The sequence below is a fragment of the Sander lucioperca genome, chromosome 9 (genome assembly GCF_008315115.2).
Source record: "Sander lucioperca isolate FBNREF2018 chromosome 9, SLUC_FBN_1.2, whole genome shotgun sequence".
NCBI lineage: Eukaryota > Metazoa > Chordata > Actinopteri > Perciformes > Percidae > Sander > Sander lucioperca.
Genome location: NC_050181.1, coordinates 17,759,684 through 17,785,014, shown reverse-complemented (window position 1 = coordinate 17,785,014; position 25,331 = coordinate 17,759,684). Strand labels below are relative to the sequence as shown.

Here is a 25,331-nt window from a genome sequence, read left to right as displayed (position 1 = left end):
TCAGAAATAACAGGTAACTGCATAGATTTCTGTCAAACAAGGTAACATAGACTAATTGCCTATACACGCGGACCGATCATGCTTACTGTTGTGTGTAATCACCCCCCCCAAAAGACCCATTCTGCGTCAGGAAAAAACATTGATGATAGGCTTACAGGTAAGGTAGTCACTAAGGTAGCCATCCACGGATACAGTTCATCTTAAGGATTCACTGTGCCACATGTATATATATAATTTCCAATATGGGAATGAAATCCTGAGAGTCTTGCTAGAGTTTTGGGCGCTCCCGTCGTCTCCATCGTTTGGTGTAAGGTCATAAAACTCAGTCCCAGTCAGTGTTTTTCCCGTTTTGACATTCCGACAAAATCAAACGTTTTTGATATTATCCTAATTTTTAAGCCTTGGTAGTGAAGTTAAATAGTATACTTGTTGATTGAGACGAAATAAAGACAAGATTCCTAGTGTTTGCAAAATCTTCTAGACTGTGACTAATAATCTCAGTGACATAACAGATTGTCTTAAGATGTGAGACGGTGTCACACTTTAGTCTTTTCAGAGTCTGCTAGTGTATGGTAGGCATTAGTCTCGCTTTGCCAGACCTTCCTCCACAGCGCCGCGGAGGAGGGTCTGGCTAGTCCACACAGCATTCTGGGATGGGAGACAAAAACATGCTCAGGTTGATTGGCATTTCTTTAAACCAATCACAATTGTCTTGGGTGGTGCTAAGCTCTGGACGGAGCCACGGTGCCTCTGCTAAATAGTCTCAGGAAGGAACTTGTTTTGGTGGAACATGTGTACGTTCAAAAGTAGTTTTAGTCATGCAACAGAAAACTCAGATTGGACAGATAGTCTAGCTAGCTGTCTGGATTTACCCTGCAGAGATCTGAGGAGCAGTTAACCATAGTCCTCACAAATCCACCGGAGGTTAGAACGCCAACACAAAGCGAAAGGTAACGGACATCCGGCGGAATTTCCGACGGCACTCTAGCAATCCCGGAAGTGGAACGTCGTGGATATAGACTAGTTAGGCATTAATCAGTTAGTCAATTGACAGAACAACAAATATATAAGGTCATTCTGCTATCATGTAGACCCAACAACACCTACAACACAGTGAGAAACATGTTTTAGTACCCAACAGTGACGACTTTGTTCCATCTGTTGCTAGAAGATCTACAGCCTTGTTCCTCATTCTCCTGACTGTTGAAAGTTCAGCTCGTGTAACACAACCATAAAACATCTGTAACCTCCTTTATCAACAAACTCCCCTCCAACTGCTCTCTTCCCTTTGGTTGCAGAGTACGTGTGGTTCGCCTGCAACTTTGACTTCTCGTCATTCTGCGGCTGGACCAGAGTGACAGGGACGGGGGCCGAGTGGCTCATCCAGACCAACAGGGCTCCCAGCATCCACAGAGGCCCCGCCCTTGACCACATGGGTAGGATATGTGTGTGTGTGTGTGTGTGTGTGTGTGTGTGTGTGTGTGTGTGTGTGTGTGTGTGTGTTCTTGTTTAACTATGTTCGTGGGGAATACAGTATACTTGTGGGGTCCGGACAGCTTTGTGGGGCCAAAATGCTGGACCACACGACTTTAAAGGGCTGTTTGAGGGTTAAGACTTGGTTTTAGGATTAGGGTTAGAATTAGGTTATGGTTAGGGTGAGGGTAAGGGTTAAGGTTAGGCATTTAGTTGTAATGGTTAAGGTTAGGGTAAGGGGCTAAGGAATGCATTATGTCAATGACGGATCCCCACAAAGATAGTGAGACGCACTATGTGTGTGTGTGTGTGTGTGTGTGTGTGTGTGTGTGTGTGTGTGTGTGTGTGTGTGTGTGTGTGTGTGTGTGTGTGTGTGTGTGTGTGAGTGAGTGACATATGCTGTGGGAGAGCTATCCATGTTACTATGCAGCTGTTGAAAGCCTGTGTGAGCCTTTTTTTGCTAGAAGAATTACAACTAGGGCTGGGTATCGTTAAAAAAAAATTCAATCCCAATACTGTGACTTTGATACCGGTTCCTAAACGATACTTTTTTCGATACCAATTTTATAAAACAAAAACAAATTACAACATTAAACATTACGGCACAAATCTTTTTATTTTTCAGCTCCTACTATGAGCCCCGTCTCTATGGTAACGTAGAGTTTTTCCTGCGTGTCTCTACGACGAGTAACATTAGACAGCCAATCACAGACATTATTAGATCTTGGTAGAAGCATGCTGCATGCTGATTGGCTCACTGACGCTGATGAGATTTACTCCTTAGGTATTGAAATTGGGTATTGAATGACGAGAAATTTTTCGATACTCGATACTTTAGAGCAGGGGTCTTCAAGGTTTTTAGGCCAAGGACCCCTTAGCTGAAAAAGAGAAGGAGCAGAGACCCCCCCACTACATGTTGGATAAAATTGAGTTGCCTTTACACATACTGTACCTTTTTTATGGTGCATACAATCCTATGGTATTAAAATAATTTTTATTGACAGTCATATATTATTCATCATGTTTTACTGGTAAACAAACATGTAGCAGTATATCCTGTATCTACCTTACCTACAGGCCAGTAAGCCTGTCATCAAGGTTGTGTAAATTATTATTATTATTTATTTTTTTTTTTTTTGGGGGGGGGGGGCATTTTTAAGCCTTTATTTATAGAGCACAGCTGAAGACATGAAAGGGGAGAGAGAGGGGGAATGACATGCAGCAAAGGGCCGCAGGTCGGAGTCGAACCGGTGGCCGCTGCGTCGAGGAGCAAACCTCTATATATGGGTAAATTGTAAAATTTAAAAACAAATCACAAATAAGCTAATTTATTATTGCTAATAATATGTTGGACTTGTTGGATTTCTTTCTTCTTTTAAATGATTAAACAACAACTTGGGTCCCCCTGCAGTAACTCTAAGGAGCCCATAAGGGTCCCGGACTCCCTGTTGAAGAGATCTGCTTTAGAGGCAATTCGTTAGGTGTCTAAAAAGTATTGAACTCGGCACCCAGCCCTAATTACAACGACCGTAAGCTTTAAATAACACACTACACTCGGTGCTGCTGGGAAATCACAGCAGTGCCTCTCTTTTTTTTTTTTTAAATGAGGAAAAGATGCTTACGATGTAATAAGAAATTCCCGCCGGACACAGAACCTTATTCCTGCTCTGAAGGACAAAGAGTTTGTGAACATGGGAAACTATCACACAGTTGTGTTGTTGTGCTCAGCCTGGAGCCGCTCAGCTGGATTGAGACAGTTTGGTCCGTCTGACAGAGGCACATCAGACCATAAGTGACGGGAACCTCTCTACACTAAAGATACAGTGAGGAAAATAAGTATTTGAACACCCTGCTATTTTGCAAGTTCTCCCACTTAGAAATCATGGAGGGGTCTGAAATTGTCATCGTAGGTGCATGTCCACTGTGAGAGACATAATCTAAAAAAAAAAAATCCAGAAATCACAATGTATGATTTTTTAACTATTTATTTGTATGATACAGCTGCAAATAAGTATTTGAACACCTGAGAAAATCAATGTTAATATTTGGTACAGTAGCCTTTGTTTGCAATTACAGAGGTCAAACGTTTCCTGTAGTTTTTCACCAGGTTTGCACACACTGCAGGAGGGATTTTGGCCCACTCCTCCACACAGATCTTCTCTAGATCAGTCAGGTTTCTGGGCTGTCGCTGAGAAACACGGAGTTTGAGCTCCCTCCAAAGATTCTCTATTGGGTTTAGGTCTGGAGACTGGCTAGGCCACGCCAGAACCTTGATATGCTTCTTACAGAGCCACTCCTTGGTTATCCTGGCTGTGTGCTTCGGGTCATTGTCATGTTGGAAGACCCAGCCTCGACCCATCTTCAATGCTCTAACTGAGGGAAGGAGGTTGTTCCCCAAAATCTCGCAATACATGGCCCCGGTCATCCTCTCCTTAATACAGTGCAGTCGCCCTGTCCCATGTGCAGAAACCCCCCCCCAAAGCATGATGCTACCACCCCCATGCTTCACAGTAGGGATGGTGTTCTTGGGATGGTACTCATCATTCTTCTTCCTCCAAACACGGTTAGTGGAATTATGACCAAAAAGTTCTATTTTGGTCTCATCTGACCACATGACTTTCTCCCATGACTCCTCTGGATCATCCAAATGGTCATTGGCAAACTTAAGACGGGCCTTGACATGTGCTGGTTTAAGCAGGGGAACCTTCTGTGCCATGCATGATTTCAAACCATGACGTCTTAGTGTATTACCAACAGTAACCTTGGAAACGGTGGTCCCAGCTCTTTTCAGGTCATTGACCAGCTCCTCCCGTGTAGTTCTGGGCTGATTTCTCACCTTTCTTAGGATCATTGAGACCCCACGAGGTGAGATCTTGCATGGAGCCCCAGTCCGAGGGAGATTGACAGTCATGTTTAGCTTCTTCCATTTTCTAATGATTGCTCCAACAGTGGACCTTTTTTCACCAAGCTGCTTGGCAATTTCCCCGTAGCCCTTTCCAGCCTTGTGGAGGTGTACAATTTTGTCTCTAGTGTCTTTGGACAGCTCTTTGGTCTTGGCCATGTTAGTAGTTGGATTCTTACTGATTGTATGGGGTGGACAGGTGTCTTTAAGCAGCTAACGACCTCAAACAGGTGCATCTAATTTAGGATAATAAATGGAGTGGAGGTGGACATTTTAAAGGCAGACTAACAGGTCTTTGAGGGTCAGAATTCTAGCTGATAGACAGGTGTTCAAATACTTATTTGCAGCTGTATCATACAAATAAATAGTTAAAAAATCATATATTGTGATTTCTGGATTTTTTTTATTTAGATTATGTCTCTCACAGTGGACATGCACCTACGATGACAATTTCAGACCCCTCCATGATTTCTAAGTGGGAGAACTTGCAAAATAGCAGGGTGTTCAAATACTTATTTTCCTCACTGTATGTAGGTGACATGCACTCCGACTGGGCTAGTTACCTGGGTGAATAAAGGACAACAGGGCCAGGAGTAAGTGAGACAAGATTCAAGTGGAGGACATTCTCAGTTAATAATTACACATCCCCTCTAAAAAATAGTGTTTTTATAGGAAGTTTCAACTCAGAGTTTCTTTGGTAACATTTTACTTGAAGGTATCTACATAAGAGTGACATGACACAGTCATGACACATGAACCCTAACCCTAACCTTAACCATAACTTGTCATGACAAAAACCGAATGACACTTACTAAAAGAAGTGCTATGTCATAAACGTTTATGACTTGTTTATAATGTTTATGACACGTTCATGACCGTGTCATGTCACTGTTATGTAGATACCTTCAAGTAAAGTGTACTGTTTCTTTTTAAAAAATATAGTTCTGTGCTTTGGTAATCAGTGTTGGTTGAAGGAACCCTGTAATGTCCATGTTTTTTTATGGACGAATAAGTTGAACCTTTGTCTCTGGCACTAATAAGCAAGGACAGCAAATATTATTATGTCTTTATTAACCTTGGTTAGCTCTTCTTTTAAGAGTGTCACGGTCAAGATAGGCAGCAATTACAAAGAGTCACAGACAAACATATAACAGCTAACACAAATGAAATAGAAATATCATGAAATCAGGAATAAAATGTTGCAATACAATCATAAAAGCTTCCAGAACAGAACTTTAAACACCCGAGAAACAGAACTCCATTCATAACTGAATGTGCAGCCCTGAATAACACTTTGAGATGCTTTGATCCTTACAACATTTTGAAAATGAAAGGAGGGCCTTGAAAAAAACCCTTGACTGTCTAAAGAATCCTCTCAAGCCTCCGCTCTCTGACCTTCTCTCCATTCCAAGTGATCCAGTGATGGATGTTTCCGTGGAGACAGCAGCAGCTCCAGAATGAATGATCCCACCTTGATTTCTTGACTTAACCAGATCACGAGTAAAAAATGAGCCCTTTGTGATGTCATGTCATATTGTCTGCTGAAGCATGCTCATATTGAATCTTCTGTTTACAGCTCTGGAGCGTTGTTGAATGTGATGCCTGTGGGAGTGTGCGAGGCTTGATACTGAACAATTACACCTAGATCTGGGCCATTTATCAATATTACATATATATTATTGACATGGATCTATGAAGCTAGATATCGTCTTAGATTTTGGATATCGTAATATGACACAAGTGTTGTCTCTCCTGGTTTTAAAGGCTGCATTACAGTAAAGTGATGTCATTTTCTGATCATACCAGACTGTTGTAGCTGTTCTGTTATTTGCCTTTACCCACTTAGTCATTGCACATTATTGGTGATTATTTCTTGAAACTCTCATTGTGTAAATATTTTGTGTCAGCCCTACAATATTGACGTTGATGTGTTTGGTCCAAAAAAACTGTGATATCTGATTTTCTCCATATCGCTCTAATTACACCTATATTATTACGTTAGAGAAACACTTGCAACAGAACAGACAGGTGTTAACATTTAGAAATCCACTGAATGCAATACAGTGAGTGCATAATGAGAGTTATGGAAACCTTTGATTGATTGGTCAATCATATCAACGCCTGTTTTTATTCAAAACGTACAGAAAAACATTTTTACATTTTTAAAGGTCTTATTTTGAAATCATGGTGAAATAGAGTCATCATATCTGAAGTAGATGTGTTTATATACACGCTGTCAGGAGCCCTTAAACGCAACACACTGCCACCTCTTAGAAGAAAGAAAAAGTCTGGAGTGCTCAGAAGTTCAAATAAATCATGAAGGTGCTCTTTGGAAGGGGAACACAAAAGAGAAAAAAGGCCCAAGGCACTCTTCTTGCAATTCTTTTTTAAAAGCCTTTATTGAAATGGTTATTTCATGTCAAAATCTACGATTCAGAAAATGATTTTGACATGAAATAGCCATTAAAATAAAGGCTTTTTAAATTTTGTTTGCAAGAAGAGTGCCTTGGACCTTTTGTTCTCTCTTTTGAACACTGCCACCTCTTACCTTGTCTCTTGCCTCCCCCTGCAGGCGGACCGGGGAACTTCATCTACATGCAGCTGGGGGACACAGACGCACCGAGTAAAACAGGCGAAGATGACAACGAAGGTGAAGAGGGGAAGGTGGCGAGTTTAGCCAGCCTGCCCATCACGGCGCCGGACGCCGACCTGTGCATGTCCTTCTGGTACCACATGTTCGGGGAGCACGCAGGCGCACTTCACATCAAGCAGAGGAAGGAGGCGGAGGAGGGGCACATCATGTGGACGCTCAGCGGTCACCAGGGCAACCGCTGGAGGGAGGGACGAGTCCTGCTGCTACGCTCCAGTGTCTCATACCAGGTAATACACAAAACGTCAAAAGTGATATGAGTGCTGCTACATAAGAGGTGGGAGTCTTGTTTTGTTTTTGTTTTTCACACTCTCTTTATTTTCATGCACTCATAGGTAGTACACTATAACCTTTGTTCAACAGGGTCAGCCCTATGTTCCCACATTTCTAAGAAATAATTTTTCACTGAAAATTAGGCCCTATGTTCCCACAGCCCTATGTTCCCACATTTCTAGGACATTTTCAAAATTAGGTTTTGTGTTCCTACATTTCCCTTCAATTTAAGCCCTATCCTCCCACAACATTTTTTAGGGTTAGGGGTTAGGGTTAGGTTAGGGTTAAAACGCAACGCCCAGGATGGGCGCTGCGAGGGGCACGGGCACAAGGGGACCACTGGTGTGAACAAAACACTTAAAAACCTCCTTAAAAAAACGAGTTTGGTTATTGGGTTAGGGGGATAAAATCTGATACAAATTTATGAAAAAGGAAATGTGGGAACATAGGGCCTAATTTTGAAAAGAAATCTTAGAAATATGGGAACATAGGGCTGTGAGAACATAGGCACGCTCCCTGTTCAACAAGTCCCCACCCAACCCACATTAAAGGTTCTCTCTCAACATCTGTTACACTATAAGAGCTAAAAAACAAGAAAAACTAAAAGCTAATTATATGACAGCATCACATGCACAGAACAATGGCACCTCCAGCAAAGCTATGATACGCATAAATACCTAAATTAATTAAAGGCCCCCCACCCCCACCCCATGACCTTGTTTGGGATTTTGCAGTCATTTATTTCCATTTTTGTCCTTTTATTGATATTTTTTTTGAGGTACTTGTACTTTACTTTCTTGCCACTTTCTACTTCTACTCCGCTACATTTCAGAGAGAAATATTGTACTTTTTACTCCACTACATTCATCTGTTACAGCTTTAGTTACTAGTTACTTTACACATTAAGATTCCTGCACACAAAACACATGTAGTTTATAAAATCTGATGTTTTATTCTAAAGTAAACTAGCCAACAATATAACGGCTACAAGTCCAGCTGAGATGATTAGACCATTAAACACACACCTGGTTGGATCCTTTACACTTTCTACAATGGGAGGAGAGTTCTGCATTGAGTACTTTTACTTTTAATACTTCAAGTACATTTTCCTGATGATACTGACATACTTTTATTTAAGTAACTTTTTCAATGCAGGACTTTTACTTGTAACAGAGTATTTTTACAGTGTGGCATTAGTACTTATTAGTAAAAGATCTGAATACTTCTTCCACCACTGGTAGCATCTTAGCTCTCATGACTGGTGTTCTAATGAATGCATGTGTGTTGTATGTGTAGGTGGTTGTGGAGGGCGTGGCAGACAGACACAGTGCAGGTCACATAGCTGTGGACGACATCCAGATCATAGATGGACTCAATGCTGAGGACTGCAAGGGTGTGTATTGTGTGATTATAACTCACTTAGTATATCGTTATACTGTCCAGTTATGTGCTGGTTTAAAAAAGTGTTTGGTTTCACAGTTCATGAAGTTGCTCTTCTTTGTTGTGTTTGACTTCCCGCTGTGCTTTCATTTCATCTAATGGCTGTTTTTTCTCCTTCAGATCCAGAAGCCCCTACGTCTCCGCCAACTGAGATCTTCATCCTACGTGAGTAACATCTGACTACAAATCGAGGAATCTCTGTGCGTGTGTGAGTGTGTGTGTGTCTCCCGCATGTGCACTAGGCCTACAGCAGCGGGGGCGAGGGTTGCTACATCGCTAGGAGGCTCATTGATTATGGCTCAACCGCTCGAGCAAGAAAATGGTCTACCCTACATGCAAATGGTGAAATTAATCATACACAAACACGTTATGCCGACCTTATACCAAACAACTTTTCTAATGATTTCACTGTCTCAGACTAATTTCCAATATAGGAATGAAATCCTGAGAGTCTTGCTAGAGTCGGGGCGTTCCCGTCATCTCCATCATTTGGTGTAAGGTCATAAAGCTCAGTCCCAGTCCGCCTTGACGTTCTGACAAAATCAAACATGTTTGATATTATCCTAAGTTTGAAGTCTTGGTAGTGAAGTTAAATCACGTGAACATTGTTACCAACCAATGGGTGCGCTCCCTCCAGCACCAAACGGCTAGAGCCAGTGCTGGTTACGGTTGCTATGGCACCACGCTAAGCTAAATACTAAAGAGGGAAAGTTGCCGATTTTCAACCCTTCTGAAGCGTCATCCAACGGGAGTTTTACCGGCGGATAAACACAGACCTCCAGGTACTGGAGACATTCATCTGCATATACAGTAGAACAGAAAATCTGCAGACTTTCCCTTAAGTTACCAGCTAACGCTAGCAGTAGCTAGCTAGCTTGGTTACATTTTTCAAAACAAATCTAGTTGTAGTCTTGCAATGTGTGACCCTGCAAAATCCCCAGTCTTTACATGTTATGAGTCTTTAACGTTAGATGTGAGATGGTGTCAGACGTTAGTCTTTTTAAAGTCTGTTCAGAGTCTTCTAGTGTCTGGTAGCCATTAGATGAATGCCCAGGCTCTTGGGCTGTCCAGAATGTTGTTTTGTTGCCGGTGATTCCACACATTTCTCCGGCCGTTCTGCACGCTGTGTAAGAGCGCCTTCCCCAGCAGGCTGAGCCCCGGCCCCTCCACCTCCACATCGCTACCTGGATGTGTGACGGCTAGACGGAAAAAAGGAGACACGCCGTAGCTCTAGAAAAGCAGAGCTGCACCTGATTGAACCGTGCTAATGGTTGGATAAAGTTGTGAGGAAACAAATAGGCCAACTTGGAACCAAGCAATCGGCCCGTCCATACAGGCACTGCAGTAGTTAGGCTCCTGACAAATGTAGTCATTACAGTGTCAATGTGTTGATTTTAGTTGCACAGACTCTTGTTATTACTAGACACGTCTACACAGAATGGTAGAATGGCTATTGAGCAGGCCTGAGCTGTGGTGGGAACTAAAGAAGTGAGACAAATAGTCTTTTGGATGACAATGAAAAACATGAAATCATACCGAAATAAGGGTTGAAGGATCACACTTCTACAAGTTTCTTTTCTCTATGAAAAACTGTTCCATAAAAGTAAAAATGTTCATTCTGTACATCTGACCATGTCACACACAAAACATTTTAAAGGACCACATCAAGTGGATTTCGAAGTTTCAGGGAACTACACACACTTAACAACATAGATTTGGTTTCCATGGGTCTCACTACTCATTAGAATTTGCACAGACGTGAAACTTTCTTGAGCTAGACAGTCCATTACAACAAACAGGTGACCTTAACTTGTGTATTTTTCTGTAAAAGTTATACAGTATCAAACAAAGTGACTGAGGAGAGTCTGTGTTGAAGCCTGTTCTTTGGTGGTGCGTTCACAGAAGATCTGACGTCCAAGATTTAAAAAACACAACAACAAAGAACATTCACGAGTTATAATGTGAGGAAATCAATCCCAGAAGACACAATAAAAGACATGGATGTTGTGAGAGGAAAAAGTTTGGTAATTTCTGGAAAAGCTTAGCCTTTTTCTACTTTATGATCCAGAACATGCAAACCCACCAGCATCAGTGGCGCCGGCAGGATTCTATTTCATAGTACGCATATTAACCGCCCGCTGAAGTGGTTTACTGCACCAGAAATCAGCTGATCAGCTGTTCTTATAATATTTAATGTGTATGAGAGTGTGCTAGTGTACTTGTATTCATACTCGTACTTCAATGTGAGAGAGAGAGAGAGAGAGAGAGAGAGGTTCATGTGCTCAGAGCAGACAGCTGTCACAGAGATATGAATAACATTATTTCTCTGTGTGCCATGTCAACATCATATCCCGAATATGATCAAAAACAGGATAAGCCTCATAACCGCAATATTCATGTCCATGTTAAAGGTCCAGTGTGTAACGTGTTTACACCCATTATTCTCAAAATCTGTGTTGCCGTTCACAAACTCTGGGGTAGACGCTCCATATTCATGCTCCATCTTAAAATAAGGTAAGGGACATACAGGACATACTGCTCGGTGTGTGTGTGTGTGTGTGTGTGTGTGTGTGTGTGTGTGTGTGTGTGTGTGTGTGTGTGTGTGTGTGTGTGTGTGTGTGTGTGTGTGTGTGTGTAAGGGACATACAGGACATACTGCTCCACCTTTCATGTTTTCGCTGTCACATGATAAACTCACAGCTGCTGCTAATGCTGCTAATGGGTATCGTAGCTTCCTGAAGAAGGAAACATGGAGGACCACACGTATTCAAAATCCAAATTTCAGGAACAGGAGTCTTCTTCTTCTTCTTCGCCCAGAAAAAGGAGATTGAAAAGAGCAAGAGACCGGCTTTTTGAAGCGTGAAGGCTACCGTAGCTGTAATATCTACTTTGAACTACGTGGTGCGAGAGAGTTGATTGCGATATATGATCTCAACGCTAGATGGGAGAAATTCCCACACACTGGACCTTTAACACACATGATTCAAACAACATGCTATAGCTCCGTCCATGGGTTTAGATACTCAGCGTCCAGCAACCAGTTTATCTACGGATCGAGTCCTAAACATGAAGATTGTGATTAATAGTGGATGGGTTGTTGGTGAAATAAGATATAATTAATGAGAGAATGATTACTGTAACCAGAGCAGAGAGCAGAACAGAGCTGCTGTCGGCTGCTGCTCCTGTGAGCATTTACGCATTGTTCTCATTAGATGCGCTTCACGTCTCACAGAAAACAAATGGACGCACAGTGCGTACAGGATTACGGCCGCTGGCGCCACTGACCAGTGTGATCCTTTAAGCCTGTAATCAAGTCTTTTGAATGGAACATAACTTTTTTTTCCTCTTGCAGCGATGGACTCCCTCTCGCAGGAGACCAGCGAGCTTGGGGGCCCAGGCAACATGCTGAAGACCCTGGACCCCATCCTCATCACCATCATCGCCATGTCAGCGCTGGGCGTCTTCCTGGGCGCCATCTGCGGCGTGGTCCTATACTGCGCCTGCTCGCAGGGCAGCATGACGGACAGGAACTTATCTGCCCTGGAAAATTATAACTTTGAGCTGGTGGATGGCGTGAAGCTAAAGAAGGACAAGATGAACGGACAGACTAACTATTCGGAGGCGTGAGGGGGGGGCAGAGGGACGGAGCTGCGATTGCTCCGCTTGGACACGTGATTCAGTCAATCAAGTGGGAGGAACACAGGGGCTGAAGCCACCAATGGGACGGCAGGGTGGGCTGAAAGTGAGCCAATGTCATTTTTTTTCTCAGGAGCGGCAGTGGAAGGGACTGACCTGTAGGGGGCACTGTGTATAAAGAATCTGTACAGCAAAAGAACAAAAAAGACGAAAACTAAGATGATTCTAATAGTTTTTTCAGCGTGCTTTGTTGATTTCATGTAATCACATGCTGGTGTTGAGACCAATTCAGATGAAGGTATCATTTGTGTACTTATTGAGAGATATGATTTTTTTTTTTAATTCTTTTTTTGACGTCATAGTTTCACAGAAAGAACGAAGTATGTGGAATTATTTGCTACTCTGATATCTGGCTCTTTAGCTGGCCGTGTGTGTGTGTGTGTGTGTGTGTGTGTGTGTGTGTGTATGTGTGTGTGCTACGTGTATACATGTGTCACATTCATATACATCTGCATTTCAGGTGTGTGTGTGTCGTTCAGTCTAGTATGTGCATTACACTCATGTTTATCTGTATACATGAAGTGTGTGCATGTGTGTGTGTGTGTGTGTGTGTGTGTGTGTGTGTGTGTGTGTGTGTGTGTGTGTGTGTGTGTGTGTGTGAGAGGGCGGGTACTATGGTGACCCGTTGTCCACTTCCAACAGTGCCTTTTTTTTTTTTTTTTTTCTCCAGTTTTTCTGTTGCCTTGTTTTTCTGCTGGTTGTTTTTTCATTGGCTGGTGTTCCGTCCGTCCAGGGTTCCTACACACACACACGTGAGGAAAAGTCCGGAAACTTTGCCAGTTTGTGATTATACAGCTCCAAATTGTCGTGTTGTAGCAGTATACTGTCAAATATCACGCGTGTCGGTGTGGATCTGAAGATCTTCTCGCCTCGATGACTTCTCGTTGTAAAGACACATTCAAAGGTTTAAATCCAAGTTAGGCAGTTATGGTTTTGGAAAGCTTTGGAAAAAAATGATGGAATTTTAGAATGGAAAATGTGTAGGAGCCCTGAATGCCTCATGTTCATGGCACATGACACATCCAACATATTGTACATAGCTTTTAATATATTTGAGCGCCCTTTTTCTATAGAAAAAGACACTAGTGCCGCAGTATCCTTTCTGTGTTGGAATTAAACTTGCCCTAATCTCTAAAATGTACAGAAAAATATTTCTTTTAACAGGCAGAGACACAAACCTGTTGTATGTGTTTCTTTAACAAATGTGATCTGGCACGACATTGTGTGATTTTTTTGTTGTTGTCGTCGTTTAGTTTCCGTTTGTGCTCCGGGAACAGGAAGGTTTCTGCAACCATGGAAACGGCTTTGAGATTATGGAGGGATGCCTCAGAAATGCCTCATGGGAAGCGGTGTTTTTGTACAGGGTAAAACAGACAAACTCAGTCCACTGGGATGCTGACAGCTAGTCAAGGATGGATCATTCATGGGATTGAAATATATTTTCATCGCTAGCAGGTAACGTGTCTCACTGGCACACAGAAAGACTGTTGAGCCTTGGACCTGAAGTGTGTCCAGCTGCCAGAAAGACATCTTTTTATTGAGGCTGACAGGATGTGGCGGACCCTGCTAATTCTTACTACCCTGACTGAAAAACTAAGAACTAATGTTTGCCATGACAATGCTGTGCTCTCTGTCAGTGTTTTTATCTTGTGTCGTCTATCAGAGAAGGATCAAAATGATGTTTAAAAAAAAACCAACAGGTGGCTATAAAGCCGTCCAATTCTTGCCCTTCAACCATTTCTCTTGAGCTAAAGTGGCCTGGAAATAACACACACACACACACACACACACACACACAGTTAAGTCACATTTTCATAACAAAGATGAGCTTACTAGCTAAATCAGAGTGGAGACCCAACAGCAATGCCTCTAAAGTAATAGGGCTCATTTTTTCTTTTCTTGTTTAATATTTTAAAAAATCGTAAATTTGATTTAAAAAAGTCAATTTACAGTGAAAGCGCTGTTTTTTTCTGTGAGATTCTGCTGCAGTTTAATTTGCATTTTATCCCCATTTTATTTCATTGTGCTGTCAATATTGCAAAGGGGCCTCATGTAACTGTGTAATGTACAGTGATCAGTGCCCGGCTACTGCAGGAGTAAGGCACTTTAGCATGTTGATTTTAATTATTTCCTCACAAGTTCCAACAACTTTTGAGTCTGTGAGGAGTAAGACATGATGAAAATCAGTTTATAGTAATGGGTTCTTTTTTCCTTTTTTCAGTCAATTCAAAAAATGTGTTAAAAGAACTGAAAAACGATGAGCCTTATAAATATTGCCCTAATAATACTGCGTTGTTGTGTTTTAGCTTTTGTAGCTACCTGTGTTGTGATACTGGTCACTTGTTCATAGCACTGTATCGGTGGGAGGATTGAGTCTTGGAAGGCAGTCACTGGTATCAACCTTATCAACTGGCAACAGGTGTTCACTCTGTGATGATAAACAGGACAATTCTTACCGAATGTTCCTTCACGCTGATAGATTAAAAAGCCATTAGGAAGGTGTGATAGTTTGACATGTTGCCACCAGGAGAGCAATGTTCGTCTCTGTGTGGTTCCTGCTGCGCTGCACTGTGGAACTTCAAGCTGCCCAGTTTTTAATGTAGCATTATGTGGCATCATGTGAGCTCAAAATATACAGAGAGACTGTTCATCGTTTCTCAATTCTTTCCTTCAAGATGGGGCTTTTCAATCTGTTTAAATGAAATCACTGTGTGGTTGCACTAACAAACATTTCCAACCAAATGATGGTGCTCTTGAGATGTTCATTATTAGAACCACAGCGGTTCACAATATCAACCACATACGGTATGATTACAGCAAAAGACAAGACAAGATTATATCAAAACTATAATACTTTCAGTCTGAACAGAATGGGTCTCAATAAAGCTCCTTCCCCTTCCAACAAGAAAGGATGCCACAGCACTCGATATGAAAACAAATGTTGCACTGATATATTCAAAAAGAAGAAAAAAAGAATCTGTGTTTATGATGTTGATTCATGAGAAGGCAGGAAGGAGAGGACAGTGTTATTGTTGTTTCTTTTTTAACACGGTTTCAGATAACTGTTAGAATTCTGAAAAGTACAATTCACAGAGATGTTTTTCATTCTGGAAAAAGCTTATATGCGTCTCTTTGAAACGTAACAATTTTATTTGCTTGGTATAATATCACCTTGTTTTTGTACCGTCACTGATGTGCGTGCCATTGTTTTATTATTTTTCTTTGTATGACAAGAAGAAATGTTTTTTTTCTTTCAATACTGCTTCTGTAATTTTTTGCTGTCTCAGATCCAGAAAAAAACTAAGAAAGGACATAAGAAGTAAAAAAAAAAGAAAAGAATGGAAAAGCAGTGAGGCCTTAAGTGACTAAAAGCATTGTCTGTACTTTGACTTTCTGGTCAGCACCCAGACTCACCCGTCTCTGTTGTCTCAGACTCTGATCATTGACTATTACATTCCAAAGAATTGGATCAAATAAATGTTTTAAGTAAACGCGGCTCTGCTGTTTCTTTCCTGAATGGTTTGTTTTAAAGGGTCAGATCGGCTAAATTACAAACCTGGTATCTAGAAATAGTTTGGGTTTAATTCAGGGATTCACCGAATCCAGGATTCAGATTTGGCTGAATATTGGGCGCCGTTGATTACAGGAAGGTGTTTAAGTAGGTGGAGCGTTCAATGCAGTAGGCTGTGAGAAAGTGGAAATGGAACTCTGTAGCAGAAAAAGTGTAGTTTGGCAGTACTTTCAGTCAAAAGAAGGCCATTCAAGTCCAGTACATGTTCAATTTACAATGCTGATTTGTCTCGTGGTGGCGAGGATCCTACACAATACACAACATCACCGCTGTTAAAACATTTGGTATGAAACATCCCAAAGAATACGAGTTGTGATGAAGGAATCTACAGACAGCAGCCAAAATGCAGCAACTTCAGGTACAGCAAAGGAAGGACAGTCACACTGAGGATGGGAGGAAGATTTGGCCGAACCCCAAAAATCTGGATTCGGTGCCTCCCTAGTTTAATTTGCCAGGGGTTTTATTGGATCTATGTTTCTTGAAGATATAGTCTTATTGAAATTGGGACATTTTGTCTATAAATAGATGTTGCTGTAAAATATTTTAAGCTTTTAATGAGCATGGCAAATGGAATTCCATTTATCTCCATTGTTTTGGGGACACGGTTATCTCATAAAACCAGTCTTGTATAAAGTACTTGAAAGCAATACTTGAGTAAAAGTACAAGTATCTTACCAGAAAATGACTTTGGTAGAAGTTAAAGTCTCAAGAAGGGGCAATCATATTTCAGGGTGGGGCCGGTGCCACCCTGTGCCCCCCTTCTAGCCCCCTTCTAGATCCACATTCCCATAAAAAAAACTCCCACAGAAAACAAATGTAGATTTTTCTTCATTCACCTCTGTTATTGCCATACGTATATCATGATAAATGCCTTGAAAAAATTATCGAAAGGCAGTTGTGGTCTTGACCGGTCTTGAGATAAAATCCCGAGTCCTCTTTATCTGAGACTGAGACAAGATCGAGTAAAACTGTAGCCGACACCTTCAAAAAGTGGTCTCCAGACCAAGACCGGACTCAAGTAGGCCTACTACAACGCTGCTTTCTGGAGCTGCTTTCACCACTATGAACAATTTTACTTTTCAGCTCCTCTGTTGCCTTTGTGCACTGCATTGTGGGTCTAAAGAGTAGGGTGCGTTCCTGGAAAGTGCAAGCATCACTGTCTGCATGCTGTATCATGTCTGACCACAGAACGGCAGCGTTGCCTTTCCGAACGTTTATGTGCAACAGCAGCATGTTTCACAGACTCAAACTAAACGCATTACATTTATAAAACGGTCTGCTTCAGTGAAAATCTTTTATCATAAGCTACATTAAACTGCAGCATTCAACTCAGTCTCAGTCTCATGTGAACTTCAGTCCTGTGGTTTCATTTTGATGTGAGGCTTCCTGCCCAAACTGGGGCCACTGAACCACTTCCCATATGCTGCTGGGTTCAGTGTCTCCAGTTGGGCTGTCTCATTTCTGTGCTGCAAAGAGTCTCAGTGCAGTTATCCTGACTTACTGAGTTATATGCTACAGTCTGTCTAGCCATGAAGAAGCAGGCGTGTTTATCAATCTGACTTCCCAACGTTGTAGTTTATGAAGCAATACTCAAGGAAAGAAAATCTATTATTACTGTACTTTTGCTATTTATCATATAGAACACAAAGTGCAAACACAGTGGCATGCCTAAATTGTAAATGTACATTAATAATAATGAACAGTAACGTACATTTCACCTCTGCTGCGGGTTATATCAGGGATTTATTTCACTATGTCGTGCTGTGTTCAATTGTATGTGACAATAAACGTAAAGTTTAAGTTGATTCTTTTTTCAAGTTGTATTGTCAGTTTAAAATTTTGAGAAACACTATAATTAATTGCATCAAGGTTGGATTATCAACTGGGCATAGTTGGCTGTGTTGTTGGTTTGTGGTAATTTGATTAAGTGCAAATTTGTTTGGGGATTTATACCACTAAAGCACACTATGAAATTCAAATTATAAGGGCCTTATGGTCTACTGGCTAACTACATATTTCGAAAAACATTCGTATTCAACACAATTAAAAGAAACAGGTCACCAATAGAAGCCTACAGCTCTTTTTTGTACCTTATCGGACTGACTGGCATAAGATGCAATGAGAGATGAATTAGTTGGCATATGTTGACCTAGAAGCAGGAAACCATGATGTGTCTGTGTCCACAGACCGGTTAAGGATATCTAATTTAATTAAATTTGTATTGATCCCCAGTGGGGAAATTACAATTTACACTCTGTTTGTTAGAAATCACTACACACACATGCTCAGGACCTATTCATGCACAAATGGAGAGAAGTCAGAGTGAGTGGGCTGCCAGTGCCGGACCAGCACGGTTGGAGGGGTACGGTGCCTTGCTCAAGAGCACATTGGTAGTGTCCAGGAGGTGAGCTGGCATCTCTCCAGCTACCAGTCCACACTCTGCACTTTGGTCCGTACGGGTACTTGAACCAGCCTTCCGGTTGGCAACCCAACTCCCTACGGACTGAGCTACTGCCACCCCAAAATGTGAAAGTAGGGCGTTGTCACACTTGGTCCATTCCAGCCCTCCAAAAAGACCTTTTAAGGCTCTGACACACCAACACGACGGCCGAACGTCAGCAGAAAAGGCAGTCGGACTGATCAGATGGCTCCCGTCTCCCAAAAAAGTGCCTCGGAACACACCGAAGCGACACTGACTTGAGCGTACTTTCTGTGCGTGCGCAAGACATAATACATCTCCATAACAGCAGGTGGTGCTAATCTGTATTGTCGCCCAAAAAAATCAGTCATTGTTTTCATCAGAGAGTGTTGATAGTAGTCAAGAAGATACTGGCGTTGTCAGCTCTCAGGCTTCTTCTTGTGGAAGAAGAAAGCTGTCGCAGGCGAAAAATAAGGAGAAACTGCACTAAGTGGGTGAAGCCATGGATCTCACAGCGACAGGCTCAAGGAGCTTGCACTGATTCGCTAGTCAAGGGCTAGCACTCCACCAATCAGATTGGTCATTGAGTCCGACTGCCCACAGGCCGATTCCTCTGACTGACAACAGCACGGAACACACCGAACAGACCCGAGTCACGACTTCGCCAGACTGTCCGACGGCCGGGTTGTTGTGTCAGGGCCTTAAGTCAGCATTTTTTGTGCATATGTACTCCAAAGGGACTCCTCTAAAACAAACTGTACTCAGAACTCCTCGGGAGATGGTCTGAGTACGGTTCCCTTTAAGACTGGGTTGCAGTTCTCTTCACCTGTGCATTGTGAACACGACACCTTTCAGGTTCCTTTAGCCTTTTATGTATTTTAGCTTTGAGGCCCTGTCAGAGCTGAAGTGGTCTAGTCCACGCATTCGTTACTTCTAGGCTGGACTACTGTAATTCCTTACTATCAGGATGCTCAAAAAAGTCCCTTAGGACTCTTCAGTTGATCCAGAATGCTGCAGCACGTGTTCTGACAAGAACTAAGAGAACAAGAACTGGCTTCCTGTAAAATCCACTGCACTCCCAGAATGCAGAGCTACTTGTAGTTCCCAGAGTCTCTAAAAGTAGAATGGGAGCCAGAGCCTTCAGCTATCAGGCTCCTCTCCTGTGGAACCAGCTCCCAGTCTGGGTTCAGGGGGCAGACAGTGTCACCATATTTAAGAATAAACTGAAAACTCTCCTCTTTGATAAAGCATGTAGTTAGGGAGTGAGGAGATCCAGAAATGCTTGTTACTAACCTAGCTCTGGGGAGTTTACTCCCGGAGTCCTTATGTTCCTTTTCCCAGCGTTTTTCGCTGGATCTGGATGGCACCTAGACCTTGGTTTCAGCTGTCGCTGTGGTCCTGCTTCAGTTCACCCTGCTACGCTCCACGGTGCCCTGCTGCGTCCTGCTGAACCTGCTACATCCAGCCATGCCCTGCTGTGCCACGCTTCATACCGCAACGACCTGCAGTGCCCTGCTATGACATGAACTACTATGACTACTATTTCTTAGTCACTGTTCCATTATCTTCATTGTAACTATTATTTCCACTGTTCAGCACATCCCCAACCGGCATCGTCAGACACCGCCTACCAAGAGCCTGGGTCTGTCGAGGTTTCTTCCTAAAAGAAGTTTTTGTCATTACTGAGGTTTCTTCCTAAAAGGAAGTTTTTCCTCACCACTGTCGCACTAAATGCTTGCTCTTGGGGGAACTACTTGAATTGTTGGGGCTTTATAAATTATAGAGTGTGGTCTAGACCTACTCTATCTGTAAAGTGTCTCGAGATAACTATTGTTATGATTTGATACTATAAATAAAATTGAATTGAATTGAATTGACCACAAAGAGAACTGAGTCTTCTTTCAAGTAAACTGACACCGGGAATACAAAAAGATCCCTTTTCTGTTGGTCCACTTTCTGTTTGGTTCGTTTACATGTGAAAACAGAGCAAACACTGTCCTGTGCCTGAGCATTTCCCTCTGATGTGCCCTTTAGCAAAGCAATGATCATCAGAGGTCTGTGGTTGTGTTTGGTCTTTCCCAGCTATGAATGGATGTGAAACTGATACTGTACCCAGAAAGCTCTCTCTGAGCAGAGTATAGAGGTATGTGGCAGGATGTTTGTGCGGTGATGTAAAGGAATTGAGATGGTGACTTCATTTAGCCAGCTGGCAGCATCAGCTGTTACATGCTCATCACACATTGTACAGACATTATGGAGGCTAAATGTGGGAAAGCTGGTCATCAGCTTGTTGTTCCTTCACTGCTTCACTCAAAGTCAAGTGTCTTTTTCAACAAATGTGTTTCTGGCAGTGGTGGAAGAAGTGTTCAGATCCTTTTTCTTTCTTTCCGAATCAGTGCAGGCAACACAGAGTAGCTGCAGCTACGTGTACGAGCTTCCACTGAGCTAAAACAGCAGTTGTCGGGGCAAGTTTTAGAGTGCCTTTGTTGCCTCTTAACAGACACAAAATGCAATTAAAATGTCTTTGCAACATGAACAGGGCCCTTACGTGTCAACAAGATGCGTTTTTCAACTCAGACGTAGGTATAGCGATCAAGATTAACGTAAAAATTGGCTGGAATTCTCCTTTAAAGTATTCAAAGTAAAAGTACTCAATGCAGAACTCTCCTCCCATTGTAGAAAGTGTAAAGGATCCAACCAGTTGTGTGTTTAATGGTCTAATCATCTCAGCTGGACTTGTAGGCCGTTATATTGTTGGCTAGTTTACTTTAGAATAAAACATCAGATTTTATAAACTACATGTGTTTTGTGTGCAGGAATCTTAATGTGTAAAGTAACTAGTAACTAAAGCTGTAACAGATGAATGTAGTGGAGTAAAAAGTACAATATTTCTCTCTGAAATGTAGCGGAGTAGAAGTTATTTCCTATGTAGCTTTATGGTTCTTCTTTTGGTTTTCCATCAAATTGCATTAAGTAAACATTTAAATGCAACATGGCCTTCCTGTCCAGTGACAACCATTTATCTCCAACTTTAATGATTTGGAATGTTGGGGACAAAACTGAAGGATGATGTTGGATTTTCCTCTTTTTTCAGCAAAATAAAGTCTTTAAAAAGCTTATTGGATCAGCTGGAAATGCATCGTGACAAAGCTGTAAACAGGGCTGTTTTTCTGACACCATGAAAAGTTGAACTTTTTGGAGATACGTGGTTCTCACAGGACAGCGACGCTGCTACAAACATATGATGATCTTATAGAATATGATGGGTTGCTGTAGATTAAACTAGCCAACAGTAAGCTATATAAAGGAGTTAACATTAGCACAGCTTTAAACATCTACAGCAGGACAAGGCAACATACACATTAATGCAGCATGAAGATGAATCCAGAAACATGACCTACTGTATATTAACCATTAACCACTGTATAATGTATACAGTCTATGATATTAACCATTTATACCATGGTCTGGGTGAATACTTGATTCTGATTGGCTGCAGGGTGTCCATAAAAAATGGATGTAGGACACATACGTCCATTAATAGCTGACAATGGACACCTCTTCGGGCATTAACCCTTACTTATATGAGCGTTCACCGCATTCGAGGTGAGGAAGGGTTCACTGTTCTCCGGTGTGTGTGTGTGTGTGTGTGTGTGTGTGTGTGTGTGTGTGTGTGTGTGTGTGTGTGTGTGTGTGTGTGTGTGTGTGTGTGTGTGTATATTCTTTCGGCCTCTACGTGCTGCTGCTTTTCCTGTGTAGGCGGGGTCTAATAAGAATGCTTGTTGAACTGAGGCAAACGACCCAGCGCTGCAGCAGGGCAGGCAGGCAGCACCGGAGCCGCAACTGTAACGTGTTCAGGCGAACCAGGGACTCCTCGCTCCTTCTCTAGCTAATTGTGAATATATATAGCTTACCCATAATAATACATTTTGGATTCAGTAAAGGAGCCGTTCACGTGTCGTTAGGGGGTAAGTTACGTACTCGGCGGAGCGGTGCGGGTTATTAGCTAAAACAAAGCGGACCCTTATAACAGTTTTAGCTAGTCCTCGCCTCAGTAACGTTAACCGTTTATATTTGGTTTAAAGAGAACACTTTTTTCGGGCTGATGTTACTCTAACTCAACGGAAACGCCCGTATAGTAAAAACACAAGGTAAGTGTTGTTATTTTAACCTACATTTGTCACATTTAACCAGTCAGTCGACTGTAAACGACAAAAGGAGAGACGCGAGGAATGCCTGTCTTCAGGGGTAAACTTTGGGTGTGGATTAACGATAACTAAGTTAGGTTAGCTTGCTAACGTTAGCAGTCGAAAGACAGTTTTTTTTCTCCATTAATTTCCTTTATACCATACTGCTTTTCAACAACATGACATTGTAAAACGTTGGCATATTTTAACCTAACGTTAACGTTACACCCCAAGTCTTAATTTGGGCTTTGTAAAGAAAGTAGGCCATTGCTTTGTATAAGCAAAGAGAGGCAGTATGGGTGGTTTAAAGTGGGAGAAGATTGTGTGATTTATCAGTTCTGGATAACTCTTAACACCATTATTGCCTCATTCTAAAGTCAAAACTATTCCAGATGCTTTTACAGATGTTTAAACTTCCAAATGTATTCAACATGTCTAAAAACTTGAATATTTCTGTTGCTCTGTTATCATTTTGTTGTGTCTTTTCTGCCCTAAAATTATGTTGTTGATTACTTTGGCATTGTTTTATTGCTACAGTGGGTTATATTTTGTTAAACTCTCTAAAGATTTCTAGACAGTTTTGTGATTTATCTTTTACATCTACTCCTCTTAACTGCTTAAGTTTTGTACAGACATTTTTGTATTGTCCTCAAAGGATTTCTATGGGTCTTTCTTTTACAGCAATGTGGAACTTTTACACTGAAAAGACAGCTCAACAATTAGTTCTCGGTGTAGTTGTCCGTCTGAAAAAATGACTAATTCCATCAAAGTCATCTGTCAGGATTTTTGTCATGAAAAAGGGAGGATTGTATTTCAGAGCCACCAGGTTTTCTTTAGAAATGCAGTTAAAGCACCTGGGTCCATTTGTCCAACCATCAGGCTTTTCTCAATTTGTCAAAACAACCTTTGCAGATGTCTTTAACATTTGTGTTTGGACATGTACAAAAGGAGCATTTTATTTACATCTGAGTTACTTTTAAAGTTTCACAATTTTAGGCAAAACATACATGAAGTAGGAAATGTAAACCAAATCCCTTTTGTAAGCCCATCTCGCAAACATTTAAATGAAGTTAGACTTGTAAAGAATATCCTGAAACAAACCGCAGCTGGACCCTTGTTTGGTCAAACATGATGCATTATGGGCTGTATAAACTGTGGTTGAGGATACAGTGAGACCAAGGCGTCTTAAAGAAGGCCAGATTGGTTAACCAGAATCTGGAGTCTCTTGTTCAGCCTTGCCCACAGCTCTGATTCAGAACTGTTGACTGTGCAGTATGTAAGCTGGACAAGATTGGTCTTGCCTGCTTCTTTCACTTCCTGTAAAGGAATTGCAGCCTGGGGTGGTGTTTTTTTTCTTCTTCTTTCCATTGTTAATCTCAGAGAAAACTTGATTTGTTGAACTAGTAATCAGTGTTCACCAAGGCCTAATTTAGTGACAATGGGAGTTAAAGGCTTTGGGTTCATTATCCTGCCTTTGCTTCTAGACAGCATCATAATGACATAGCAACAGCACTGTATCGAGGCAAGAAAAGATGTGACAATTCTGACATGGATAAACACCATATAGAAAATCAAATTCTCATATATACGTTTTGAGTGTTTTCCCTGGGCTTGTGAAAGACTTAGGTGCATATGTTTCCCGGATGTTTAAGGGTCCTCCGTCAACAAAATGTTAAGTTTTTCAATAAAAATAATGCAATTTCACGTATTTTAGGCCCATTATTATTCCCATATCTGTGTGTAAAACGATGGAAAAGCTAAAGCAGATAATAAATACATAACGCTCAAAAATCTTCGAGACAAAACCTGCTAAAGAAGTCCACTGGAGACAGAACTACAATTTGCGAGGTGTCTGTCAGCCAGTTTGTTATGTTTGCAAGCTAACTTTAGCACAGCTGCCCACAAAGTACTGCTTGCTGGCGAAGTGCTAATTTCAAAACGTTACTGACATATAGACACTTTACAAACGGATAACCCCGTCATTGGAACCAAAATATGTCTGAGCTTATTTGCAAAGCTTATGTCAGTGAACTAGCATGTTGCTACTCCCCACATTAGGCTGCTGGAAACACCGACTATCAACACACAGGACCAGTTGGCCAATCACAGTCCTTAAAACACAGACTACCAACACACAGGACCAGTTGACCAATCACAGTCCTTGAAACACCGACTACCAACACACAGGACCAGTTGACCAATCACAGTCCTTGAAACACCAACTATCAACACACAGGACCAGTTGACCAATCACAGTCCTTGAAACACCGACTACGAACACACAGGACCAGTTGACCAATCACAGTCCTTGAAACACCGACTACCAACACACAGGACCATTTGACAAATCACAGTCCTTGCTGTCTGTGTCGCCTCGACGCAAAGTTACACATTTTTGGAGGAGCACGTCGAGCTACGGCGGAGGGCTCGGAGGGAGGCTCGTGGTGACGCAGTGGGGTCTGCGGGGGTACGCCGTCGAAAAACCCTGGTTGTGCACTCGTAACAATCTCCGACAGGGGCAAGAGAAAGGGAAGTCATTTTTGATATGATGATACCCGAACGGGCAAATGGCTTGATATATTTACTAGGGGTGTGCAAAAAAATCTATTCATATTCGAATCGTGATTCAAGCTCTACTGATTAAAAATCGATTCATAGAATTCCAAAAATCGATTCATATTTTAAAAAAAATTTAAATTGTATGTCTACTGCAATCACAT

General features: G+C 41.8%; 2 protein-coding genes across 3 annotated transcripts in view; both read left to right on the top strand.

The window, feature by feature from the left end:
- LOC116044936 (neuropilin-1a-like) overlaps positions 1–14,127 on the top strand; it is a 104,421-nt gene extending 90,294 nt beyond the window's left edge. The window contains exons 14-18 of the mRNA XM_031292488.2: positions 1,299–1,436; positions 6,948–7,255; positions 8,595–8,691; positions 8,859–8,903; positions 12,091–14,127. Of these exons, the coding sequence (XP_031148348.1) occupies positions 1,299–1,436; positions 6,948–7,255; positions 8,595–8,691; positions 8,859–8,903; positions 12,091–12,365 (863 nt within the window). The 3' untranslated portion in view covers positions 12,366–14,127. The remainder of the gene's footprint in view (positions 1–1,298; positions 1,437–6,947; positions 7,256–8,594; positions 8,692–8,858; positions 8,904–12,090) is intronic.
- An 8,099-nt stretch (positions 14,128–22,226) lies between these two features.
- The window catches only part of LOC116044937 (integrin beta-1-like), a 34,396-nt gene continuing 31,291 nt past the window's right edge, over positions 22,227–25,331 (top strand). The window contains exon 1 of one of the 2 annotated variants that reach the window (XM_031292489.2): positions 22,227–22,575. The gene's annotated coding sequence lies outside the window, so the exon portion shown is untranslated. The remainder of the gene's footprint in view (positions 22,576–25,331) is intronic. The other variant, XM_031292490.2, reaches the window with a different exon arrangement.